Source organism: Peromyscus eremicus, chromosome 1, assembly GCF_949786415.1.
Source record: "Peromyscus eremicus chromosome 1, PerEre_H2_v1, whole genome shotgun sequence".
Classification (NCBI taxonomy): Eukaryota; Metazoa; Chordata; class Mammalia; order Rodentia; family Cricetidae; genus Peromyscus; species Peromyscus eremicus.
In genome coordinates, this window is record NC_081416.1 from 156,398,853 (window position 1) to 156,411,357 (window position 12,505).

General features: G+C 50.6%; 1 protein-coding gene across 1 annotated transcript in view; it reads left to right on the forward strand.

Moving 5' to 3' along the window:
• Positions 1–4,473: 4,473 nt before the first annotated feature.
• The window catches only part of Gpi (glucose-6-phosphate isomerase), a 29,570-nt gene continuing 21,538 nt past the window's right edge, over positions 4,474–12,505 (forward strand). The window contains exons 1-4 of the mRNA XM_059275063.1: positions 4,474–4,664; positions 5,456–5,546; positions 5,799–5,867; positions 7,356–7,475. Of these exons, the coding sequence (XP_059131046.1) occupies positions 4,543–4,664; positions 5,456–5,546; positions 5,799–5,867; positions 7,356–7,475 (402 nt within the window). The 5' untranslated portion in view covers positions 4,474–4,542. The remainder of the gene's footprint in view (positions 4,665–5,455; positions 5,547–5,798; positions 5,868–7,355; positions 7,476–12,505) is intronic.

Below are 12,505 nucleotides of genomic sequence, written 5' to 3' on the forward strand. Positions count from 1 at the left end.
GGGTCACTTACACGAGGATCTGTATTGGGGGTTGCAGCATTAGGAAGGTGGAGAACCACTGGTCTAAGGGCTGCTTAAGTCTCAGTCTTTGCTTACCATTACAGCACGCAGCAGCGCTGCCCAGGAATTTGGGGGTTCCATTCGCTCTCCAGTAGAAGGCCCCAGGAGAGCTAAACTGATCCTATTAGGACCACAATTCCAGACCCTTGTCAGGCAATGTGTGGCAGACGAAAGGTGTTGCTGGGGCCAGGATTTGCTAATTCTAATGTAGAGTAAAAAATCAGACCTGACATAAGGCTCTCCACTGGGTTCAAGAATTGTTCACCAGAATTCTATCAGAACTGGAAGAGGAATTATTGGGAGCGTCCCGTAAGAATTATGTATCCTGTTTTATGTTTGTTTTTAATGAGTGGGCTCACACTGTAGCCCAGGCTAGACTAGATACCCACTATATTGCCCAGGCTGGCATCGAACACGTCTGCCTCAGCCTCACTGAGACCACAGGCGTTAACCCGCCCCGCCCTCTTGCCTCACGCATTATTCCTGGAGAGCGCGTGTGCACATCCTCCTCCCCCGCGGCATGCGCACGCAGTTTATTTCAACCATCCCAGACGTGCAAATGCAGGCGTTTTCTAAGTCTCTCACCACGCAGCTCCGACCCTGGACCCGCACATGCGCACATACGCACATGCGCTCGCCCTGCCCCCTCCCTGGACGTGCAAGCCTACACGCAGCTAGCCTAGGTACTGCGTGTGCTCGCGACCTCCAAGCGCACGGCCTCGCGCCCGCCCGGGACACAGAATGTGCGTGCGCGTGCCCGGAGCTCCGCCCAGCCCAGGGAGGCGCGCTCCGCAGCCTTCGCCGCCCGGTGACTCAGCATCTCTGGCGGCTCGGCAGCTCGGAACCGCTCGCTGACCTGCAGTGGTGCGCTCCGGGTTCCCGCCTCCCGCCGGCGTGTTCCACTCAGCCCCTACCGCATCCGACAACTCCACTGCTAACCCTTGTCCGGCAGACTCTTATCAAGGCATGATCTGGCCAGATGCCCTTGCCTCAGTTTCCCCATCTTTCGGACGCGGCTCTTCTTTGCTTCCCACCAAAGGCTGGGAAGTGCCAGCTTCACAAAATTCAAGGGCTTTTCCCAGGGCTGCGTTGGAGAGAATTTCGACCCTCCCTGGACTTACTAAACCTGTCTCTACTGTCAAATCCTCTTACGATCCGGTCATCTTGCTGAAGGCACTTGAGACTGGTTTGAGCAGGCTCTCATGCACTTTCTGGGCCAGGTTTTCTACAGATTGTGCTTAATCCCTGTTGTGTGGGCATGATCCCAAGAACGTTCTCTGGCCCGGAGTCCTGTCGCTCCTCACTGAAGTCTTTACTCTGGTTTGCAGTGCTTGGCATAAAATACCCGGGCAGTTACGATGGGAATAGAAAACAGGATGCCTTAAACACCCACACACATACAGTATGTTTGGTTTTTGAGACAGGTCATTATGTAGCCCCAGCTGTCCTGAATTTGCAATGTAGACCAGGCTGTCCTCGAACTCTTAGAGTGCTGGGATTAAAGGCTGCGCCACCATGTGCGGTTCCTATCAGAGCTTTTTTAAAAGGCTTAAGTGTGGTGAGGAGCAAGTAGGTGAAACACCCCTAAAATCTTTGGAGAGATTTGTGGTTGTTACCCACGTGTAATGGTTCACACAACTCCAGCCTTCTGAAAGCTCAGGATGCATCTTTTCTTTTTCCTTTGTCTTTTCTTTCTTTTTTGGGGGGGTGGGGTGGAGCGGGGGCGGGGCTGTTCGAGACAAGGTGTAACCCTGGCTGTCCTGAACTCACTTTGTAGACCAGGCAGGCCTCAGAACTCACTACATCTTAAAAAAAAAAAAGAAAAAGAAAAAGAAAAAAGTTGTAAAGGACAACTCAAAACAACATAAAGACAAAGGAGAGCCTGTCTCTAGGGGTCATTCTCTTGTTTCTCTTAAAACTGACCGTCAGAGCGGGAGATGGCGCAGCAGGGAAGCTGGTCCTGAGCACATTTGCTCTGATTATTCCTTGCAACAGGAAGAGAAAGGGCAGAAGGAAAGCCCCAGCGGCTGTCATCAAAAGTGCCCCCTACAAAAGGGGAGCCTTTGGACCCCGCTGGGCCCGAGTCTGAGGACCCCGGGCAGCCACAGCTGAGACTGGCATTCTTGTTAGTTGAGGTTCAGGGTGGGAGTGACTGCTGTTGCAGTGGAGTGTACACGGAGGCTGGAGGACAACGTGGAGTACTTACTGTTCCTTAGGTCTGCTGCCCCCCCCCCCCGTTTTATTTTTAATTACACTTGTTTATTCGAAGGGGTGTGCCACATGTGGCCAAAGGACAAGGAGTTAGTTCTTTTCTATTATGTGAGTTCCAGGGATCAAACTTAGGTTATCAGCCTTGGCCTTGGCTGATGAGGTATCTTGCCAGCTTACCGCCCCCCCCCCCCTCCTTTTTTTCTTCAGGTTAGGCTCATGCTATGTAGCTCTGGCAGTCCTGGAACTCAGTATGTAGTATGTATATATGTAGTAGTAGTAGTTATGGCTGGCCTCGAACTCAGATATCTGCCTGCCTCTGCCTCCTGAGTGCTGAATTAAAGGTGTGCTACCACTGCCCAGCTTAGTAATATATTTTATTCATTTTCTTTTTTTTTTTAAGATGTATTTCTTTATTATGTAGTGTTCTGCCTGCATGTCTGCTGCAGGCCAGAAGAGGGTGCCAGATCTCATTACAGATGGCTGTGAGCCACCATGTGGTTGCTGGGAATTGAACTCAGGACCTCTGGAAGAACAGCCAGTGTTCTTAACCTCTGAACTATCTCTCTAGCCCCCATTTTATTCATTTTCAGCTTCTTTTTTGAGGCAGGGTCTATCGGTGAGACCTGGGGATTACCACTGAGGCTGGCTGGCCATTGGACCTTAGGATCCTCCTGTCCCTGCGTCCCTGGCACTGAGACTGCAAGAGGCCACCATGTGCAGCTTTTTACATGGGCTCTGTTGAGTAAATATGTCCTCATCTCTGAGGCAAGTGCTTTACTGAACTCTCTCCTCAGTTCCTGTTTTTTGTCTTTCAGACATGCTGACTTCAAACATGTTGCTGATACTGGCTTTGAGCTCTTGATCTTTCTGCCTCTCCTCCCCAGTGTTGGGATGTACTGCCACCCCAGTGCTAAGATGTCCAGCACTGTCTTGGAAATGATCCCCCACACACACTTGCACCTTCCCCCCTCTCCCTCATTACGAGTCTCCCTTGTTCTTCGTCAGAATTGGAGGTGAGAATTCCATTTTCTCCAGGAAGTTGGATCCCAAACTGGGTATCTTGACCTTTCTCGCCAGGAAATTGTGGATTCTTCATTCATTCAGTCATCCATGTCCATCTCCTCCTGCCTTGACCAAAGCTTCCGGACCTGGTTTATTTCCCTGACCTGTATCACTCTGACCCTTTATACAACGTGTCAGAGGAAGTCCCAGCTCTGTTTAGTCTTTCAATGGCTTCTCATCTCTAAACAAAAGTCAGTCCTCAATGCTTTGCAAGCCCCCGAGTGAACTCCCTTTTCTCTGATGTCACCCGCTAAGGTTTTCCCCTCATCTGCTCCGCTCCGGCCACATGCACCTGCTGTTTGTGGGACACCTGTGAGTCTCTCAGATTTTGCGATTTCTATTCCCTTTGACAGAACAATTTCCTTCCAGGTAGCCAACTGGCTCATTTCTTCTCCTTCATGCTTTTACTCAAATATAATAAAGAGCAAGCTTTTTCTTAATCATCTATTTAAAATTACAGTGCCTCTTTCCAATGTGCCTTTAAATATATGCGTATGATTTCATTATTAACTACGTGTGCGGGGTGAGTATGTGCAGGAGAATGCAAATGCCTTTGGAATTCAAAGGCACCTGCAGCAGGAGTTGCCGGCAGTTGTAAGCCACCCTATGTGCACGCTGGGAACTCAGTTCAGGTCCTCTGCAAGAGATGTATGTAATATGTGCTCTTAACCACTGACCCATCTCTCCTGCTCAATCCAGTTTGCCTCTTCTCAGGAGCACTTGCCAGCTATGAAATTCCATAAATTCTATTTACTTATTTGGTTTATGTACCCATAATCCTTGCAGTAATACCTCTAACCAAGAGTTAGAGGTAGAGTCCTCTAGAGTTTTATTCCATAGTGTTTTGCTGAATTAAATAAATGGAGGAAGGAAGCAAGCGGACCGGGCATGGGAAGCTCCGCCTCTGCCCTTCAAGTCACTTCCGGGCAGAAGTCAACCAAGGGACATCGCAAATGGCCACACTTGTATTACAGAGAGGGCCAGCAGAGGCCCCCAGATCTGCAGCCACTGGCAAGGTCGCGTAGCGGGCGCGGACGACAGGGGCGGGGCGCGGCCGAGGCGGCCGGAGGCGGGGCCGGGAGGGGCGGGGCCGGACGCCTGCGCCATAAAGACCGCTGCGCGCACGGACGCGGAGCTTGCTGCGCGCTGCTGCTGCTGCTTCTTCCTCTTCCGCGCCCGTCCAGCTCCGTGTAACTCTCCGGTCCCGCCATGGCCGCGCTCACCCGGAACCCGATGTTCCAGAAGCTGCAGGAATGGCACCGTGCGAACCGCGCCGATCTCAATCTGCGGGACCTTTTTGAGAAGGATCCGGAGCGCTTCAACCACTTCAGGTGGGCGCGCAGGGTCGGGGCCAAGGAGTTCCCGGAACCTCCAGCCGCCCCCCCGGGGGCCCAGGCCGGGGCCGCATTTTGTCCTTGACTCCTCCTTGGAGTGGGACTTGGGACCCGCGTCACCGGAGGGCCAGGGCTGCTTAGTCATGAGGAGGAGTGCCCCTCACCCCCACGAGGACCCCTCTGTCCCTTCGCCCCCGCCTTCCAGTCTCAGCCATTCAAGAAGGGATTTCTAACCACCCGTGAGGAGGAGGAGGAGCCCTTGCTGACGCGACAGACAGTTGAGAGCTGTCCCCTCCCACCTGTTTCTCGTGGGCTTGGGTCGGGAAGGATGGGTAGGCTGAGATTTACTGGGAGCCACGGGGTAAAAATAGAGCCGTGGAGGCACGATGCAGAGGCCAGAGAGAGCGTGGACGACTGCTAAATGGAAGGGAGGGTGGAGGAAATCGTGCATGTGATGCATCCGGGCATTCCTTGTCACTGATGCTGGAAGGCTAGGGACGTGAGAGGACCACCTGTGGCTCTGCGTTGGTCCTTCCCTAGTCAGTTTGAGACAAGGAGCATGGAGGGGAGCTCGGAGGTGGAGGGGCTCTGCAGGGCAGCTGCACCCGTCTCCAGCTAAACCATGCTCCTGGCTCAGGATCTGTCTGCATCTTTTTTGTGCCATGGCTTTTTCCACTATACTGCTTGCAGGTCAGACTATGTGGCCATGCAACAGGCACTGCCACTGGAGTTGTGGCGCAGCGAGGGTGGGTTTGGGTGTGGCCAGCAGCTTCTGCATCTTCCTGCAGCTTGAACCTCAACACCAACCATGGGAATATTCTGGTGGATTACTCCAAGAACCTCGTGAACAAGGAGGTGATGGAGATACTGGTGGACCTGGTAATGTTCTGATTGGGGAACTGTGCTCTCTGGTTTGGATGTGGGGACGTGGGGGTGGGTGGTGTTTTGGGTTCCAGGCTCAGGTTTGGAGTGGTCTCCCAGGGGTCTCCAGGGCCTGCTATTTGAGCAGACTCTTGGAAGGCAATGGGAAAGGGAAACAGGCTGAGACCATCTGTCAGCCTCACCGGGGGGTTTGGACTTGGGATGGCCAGTGGGGATGGGACACTAGGCCTTAGTGTCTTCTCCTCCTAGGCTAAGTCCAGGGGCGTGGAGGCTGCACGGGACAGAATGTTCAGTGGTGAGAAGATCAACTACACGGAGGTGAGCAGTTGTAGTGGACACCAGGTTCAGCGTAACCACCCCAGGCCTCTTCCTTCCCTCCTGCTCACCAGACTGTTATCACCACCCTGTGTCTTCTCCCTCGCTCTTGAGCAATGCTCTTACCTCCTGAAGGTGCTGAAGGCTTTTCTTCTGTGGGGGTGGCTGCAGAGCTTTAGGGTGTGTCTTCTCCGAGACTGGCAGCTTGGACTTGGCAAGCAAAGTGGAGCGGTTCCTAGTGTCTGTCCAGGGAGGGCCAGCTCAAGCCTGGAGGGAGAGATCTGCTTAGGGCTTGCTCAGACACTGTCGCGGAGAATTTCAACTTTGGTACTCTGGTGGGTCCTTGCTGCAAGCTGCCCTTAGTCTCTTCGGCAGTACCCAGTAGGAGTGAAGAAGTGGGGGTAAACACGTGCTGGGGAGTCCTGTCCCCGAGTGTGGAAGCCTGCAGGCCTAATAAACACGCCACACTTGTTCTCTGTGTCTTTTTTCCCCCTCACATTATGAGTGTGTAGGTGTGTGCGCATGAGTACAGGTGCCTACAGAAGTGTCAGATTCTCTGGAAAAGGAGTTAGAAGTGTTGTGAGCCGCGTTGTGTATACTGCGAACTCTGGCCCTCTGGAAGAGGAGCATGTGCTCTTGGCTGCCGAGCCATCCCTCCAGCCCCGGTCTTTTGACTTGTGAGGGGTCCGAGGCTCGGAGCTCACAGGTGCAGTTAGAAGCAGCTGGGCTTGTGTGGGCGAGGCCGCAGTCGAGGGCTTCCTGCAGGGGTGCATTTGCTTAAGGAACATGGGGAGTCATGGGGCCAGATAGGGTGGACGGGCTGGCATCGGGCTCTCCCACTCGCCAGGAACCTCTCCCTGGATTGTGACCGCTTTCCTAGCCGTCTGCTTCCTCCCAGGGTCGCCAGTGTCCTTAGCTGGACGGGCCATTTCGCTCTTGTGACCAGCTGAGCGGCTTTGGCACTTGTCGCCGACCCCGGTGACGTTTTAGTTTGTGGCAGTTGTGGCTGTAAGGCTGTTTGGCTGCCTGTGTTACTTCACATCCTGAGGCCTCCGGATAGTTTTAGAAGGTGCAACAAACAAGAAGTCCTCTCCTCGGGAGGGCTGAGGCTGTGTTAGGTCCACCGAAGGGGTTTATTGCTTCATCCCTGACCTCTGTTGTCACCACTAGGCCTTTGGTCACTCTGTTCTCTTCAGTCAGCCTTTTCATGCCCTGGGGTCCTTCAGGCATGAAAAGCCTTTCAGGCATGTTCAGGTCCTGCTCTATCTGCTTCTGACTGTCCACAGCATATAAGGTAGGCACAGGATTCCCTGTCCTCAGACTCACTCCCAAAGCATGAAATAAGTTCTGTACAAGACTGTGGTGGTAATGGATGCCTGGGAACCTGCTTGTGTGGTGCAGAGGGCTGAGCCACACTGTTCCTCTCCTAGATGGGACCATTCTAACTCTAGAGTGTGTGGTAGTTCCTCATTCTCAGACCTTCATCTCTAGGATCGGGCTGTGCTGCATGTGGCCCTCCGGAACCGGTCCAACACACCTATTGTGGTGGATGGCAAAGACGTGATGCCAGAGGTCAACAGGGTTCTGGAGAAGATGAAGTCTTTCTGCCAGGTAAGCTGATGCTAGCCTAGATGAGCCTTCGGCTGTGTGTGTGTGTGTGTGTGTGTGTGTGTGTGTGTGTGTGTGTGTTTTCAGGAATCTGGCCCACTGCTCTCCCTAGAGGCAGGACTTAGGCCCTGCTGCAGCCTCAGGTAGGGGTGACCTGTGTGATTGCTGACCCTGGCATCTCTGCTGAGACCTGAATTTCCCTCAGCTCTTTTCAGAGTGAGCATACCCTCTCCATCTTTCAAGGTCTGGGATTGCTGGTGTGCACCATACAACCTGTTCGTGGTGTTAGGGGCAGCAGGGGTGTGGAGTGTCAAAACTTCAGGCTTTACATGATAGCCAACTGAGCTACAGCCCACGTCCCCTCCCTACAGCTAATTTCTGCTAGAAAAGTGTGAAACATACCTCTGGGTCAGTATCATGCATATGACTGCACCACACACAGACCTTTTGTTCGTTTTTTTTTTCCTTTCCCTTCCCTTCCCTCACTCCCTCCCTCTTTTCTTTCTTTTCAAAGCAGGATCTAACTAACAGTTCCTGGCTGGCCTGGAACTGGCCTGTGTAAACCATACTGATCTAGGACTCACAGAGATCTATGCACCTCTGCCTTCCTAGTTCTGGGATTAAAGACGTCACAAGGGCAGTGTTGATGCACGCCTTTAATCCCAGCACTCAGGAGGCCAGCCTGGTCTACAGAGCGGGTTTCGCGACAGCCAGGGCTGCACAGAGAAATCCTGTCTCAAATCAAAAAAGGGGGCTGGAGAGATGGCTCAGAGATTAAGAACACTGGCTGTTTTTCCAGAGGTCCTGGGTTCAATTCCCAGCACCTACATGGTGGCTCACAACCATCTGTAATGAGATCTGGCTCCCTCTTCTGGCCTCCAGGGATTCATGCAAACAGAACACTGTATACATAATAAATAAATAAATCTTAAAAAAAAAAAAAAAAAAAAAGACGTGTCACAGCATGCCCAGCTGACCTCCTCTACTATCAAGTGTATGTGGGGGTTGGGGAGGCAGTGTGGGTTGCCATAGAGACCAGCTGAATTTACTTTATAATCCATCGTAGCCTCAGTGTGTATCCCCAGGGTATCCCTGCACAGGATGGTAGATGTTACCAAGTCTGGGGTATAAGGGTAATCCTGTGGGTGTGTGCGGGTGTGTATCTGTATGGGTTGGGCATGCTCAGAGCGTGATCATCTGGTCAGCTGTGATCGTTCTGGGTTTGTGACCGAAAGCAACAGCTCCCGCGGGTGGCTGCTGGTCAAAGGCTGCTCACCTTGGCCAAGGGCCATTTTCAGACTTGAAAATGACACTGGCATTCATTTTAAAGGCCTGGCAGCCACCTGGATGCAGGGCTTCCTGGGATGGGAATCTGGATTTCAGAATGTCCCTGAGGTTTTGTGTGTGAAACAGGGCATCCTTCACCCTCTGCTGTGTGGCAGAGTGGGACCCCAGTGCCCTGATCCTCCTGTGTGTGCTCAGGCATGCTGGGTGGACGTGGTATTAGTTATCCCCAGTGCTGGTACAGACTCACACTCCCTTACAGCTGGCTATTGGACTGGCTGACTCAGGCTGACTAGGTATTTTTAGTTCAAGATATGCAGCCTGGTTCTGGTGGACAGGCTTGTAATCCCAGCACTTAGAAGGCTGAAGTTGGAGGATTACCAGGCCCTGGCCAGCCTGGGCTACATGAGGAGACCCTTTCTCAAAACAAAAAGCCCAAGGAACAAACACACACTGCTGACCAATGGCAGTCCCAGTGAGGAATTCCACTTCCTGTGGCTAGTCCTCTCAAAAGGAAACAGTAGGGTCAGGCACAGTGGTTCATGCCGATGATGGCAGCAGAGTGAGAGGTCAGTGCCAGCCTAGGCTGACCAGTGAGCCCCTCAACTGATTAACACAGCAGAAGCTGGTGTACCCATGTCTGTCTGTCCGTCTGTCTTTGTGATGCTGCGAGTTGAATTCAGAGTCCGGCATGTGACAGGCAAGCACTTGAGAAGAGAAATGCTAACTGTTTGAAGCAGTGCATAGACTAGTCAGTCTTAACTGATGGCTGTGTATATCCATGTATCAGATATCACAGTGTACCTCATAAATATGTGTCAGCTACCAGCTGAAAATTTACAATAAAGCCAGCGGTGGTGGCGCACGCCTTTAATCCTGGTACTCAGGAGGCAGAGGCAGGCGGATCTCTGTGAGTTCGAGGCCAGCCTGGTCTACAGAGTGAGTTCCAGGACAGCCAGGGGTATTACACAGAGAAACCCTGTCTTGAAACACCAAAAAAAAAAAAAAGAAAGAAAAGAAAAAGAAAATTTACAATAAACGGGGAACAAAAATTGAAAGGAAAAGCTGGCGTCATTTATCCGATGGTTGGTAGCTGTGGCTGCACTGGCCTGCTGTATTGTTGATTAAATACTAGGAAGTTACCGAACGCTGTCTTAGGTGTGGTGGCACACACCTGTCCTCCCAGCACTCTGGGGACTGATGCAGGAGGATGATGAATCTGAGGCCAGCCTGGGGTACAGTGGTGACACTATTTCTAAGCACAAAACAACAATACAACAACAAGAAGAAATGACGTGTGTTCTAAAGCCCCACCTTCGTGAAGATTATATTAAAAGTCTGTCTTTCTCATAATTTGTGTTGGGGGGGAGAGTACTTTGTTTTAGTACCTTAGTCTGTGAGATTGAAAGTAAGAAGCTGAGCAGCTAAAGGTCTCTTAAGTATCTTTTATCTGCCTCACTTAGCTCCATTCAGTTCAGGTAGATACAGTTTCAGACATTAATTCTTAGTAAGTCTCAAGAAGCTTATTGTGGGGGATTGGGGTGTCATTCTGTTAGATAAGAGCTTTGTGCACAGATTTCTTCAAGGTGAGTTCTATGTAACGTATAATATAATAATTGTTGTTCTTATATGTATGTATTTGTACTGGGCATACACGGGCCACAGTGCATGTGGAGGTCAGAGTCCAGCTCGTGAGAATCAGGTCTCTCACGCATCACGTGGTTCCCAGGGAATGAACTCGGGGTCAGGCTTGGTGGCAAGCTCTCCCAGCCACAGAGCTATTTCACTGGGCCAAGACCAATTCCTTTATACCTTTGCTTCTGAGCCCACCGAGATGGTATCACGATGCCTCTCGGGAACCTTGTCTTTGACCAAGTGTTTGTGTGTATCTGCTTTAGTCTCTGAAGTTTAACAAAGGATCTTTGCTTGTAGAAAGGGTCTCATATAGCCCATCCCTGATATGTGCTGAGGATGACATTGAACTTCTGATCTCCCTGCCTTTGGAGTTCTGGAATTACAGGTGTGAGCTACCCGGTTTATGCAGGACTTAGTGCATGCTAGATAAGCCCTCTGTCAAGTGAGCTATATCCCCAGCCCAACAAAGGGCTTTTTTGTTTGTTTAATTTTTTTTTAAAGAATTTTTTTTGAAGATTTATTTATTATGTATACAGTAGTCTGCCTGCATATATGTCCTGCAGGCCAGAAGAGGGCACCAGATCTCATTACAGATGGTTGTGGGCCACCATGTGGGTGCTGAGAATTGAACTCAGGACCCTTGGAAGGACAGCCAGTGCTCTTAACCTCTGAGCCATCTCTCCAGCCCCTTGTTTGTTTAGTTTTTGAGACAGAATTTCCTTACATAGCCCTAGCTATCCTGGAACTCATTTTGCAGGTCAGACTCAGAGAGCTGCCTGCCTCTGTCTTCCAGGTACTGGGATTAAAGGTGTGCACCACCTAGCCTGGAAACAAAGGGGTTTTAAAAATAGATTTATTTTATTTTATTTTATTTTATTTTTTTTTTTTTAAAGATTTATTTATTATATATGCAGTGTTCTGTCTGCATGTATGCCTGCAGGCCAGAAGAGGGCACCAGATCTCATTATAGATAGTTGTGAGACTCCATGTGTTTTCTGAGAATTGAATTCAGGACCTCTGGAAGAGCAGCCAGTGCTCTTAACCTCTGAGGCATCTCTCCAGCCTTCATGAATTTTTGTTTTGTTTTGTTTTGTTGAGACAGGGTTTCTTTTTTTTAATGTATACAGAGGAGGGCACCAGATCTCATTACAGATGGTTGTGAGCCACCATGTGGTTGCTGGGAATTGAACTCAGGACCTCTGGAAGTGCAGTCAGTGCTCTTAACCTCTGAGCCATCTCTCCAGCCCCCGATTTATTTTATTTTTATTGTATGTATATTGTGTGTCTCTGTGTGGGTGTGTGCATGTGAGTGCAGGTGTGGGTGCCCACAGAGTCCTGAAGAAGGGTGTCATACTCTGGAGCTACAGGCCATTGTGGCCCACACGTGGGTGCTGGGAACTAAACTTGGAGTCTCTGCAAGCGCAGTACATGCTTTTCCTTTTCTTTTCTTTTCTTTTCTTTTCTTTTCTTTTCTTTTCTTTTCTTTTCTTTTCTTTTCTTTTCTTTTCTTTTCTTGTTTTTCAAGAAAGGTTTTCTCCATGTAGCCCTGGCTGTCCTGGAACTCGCTCTGTAGACCAGGCTGGCCCCTGCCTCCCGAGTGCCCCACCGCCAGGCTGAGCAGTGCACGCTCTTAACCGCAGCGCCGTCTCTCCAGCCCCACAAAAGTGTTATGGCTATACTTTTATTTGTTTGTTTATTTATTCTGGTTTTTCGAGACTGGGTTTCTCTGTGTAGCTTTGGAGCCTGTCCTGGAACTTGCTCTGTGGGCCAGGCTGGCCTCAAACTCACAGAGATCCGCCTGTCTGCCTCCCAAGTGCTGGGATCAAATCATGCACCACTAAGCCTGGCCTACAAAAATTCTTTTCCCTAGAATTCCCAGCAATATTTTCCTGCCCTTTCTTTAAACCCACACCAGCAGCTGCCTCTGGGCTGTCCAATCTGTTTTAGGATCACTTACTCTTTTTTTTTTTTTTAAAATTTATTTATTTATTATGTATACAGTGTTCTGTCTGCATGTATGCCTGCACACCAGAAGAGGGCACCAGATCTCATTACAGATGGTTGTGAGCCACCATGTGGGTGCTGGGAATTGAACTCCGGACCTCTGGAAGAGC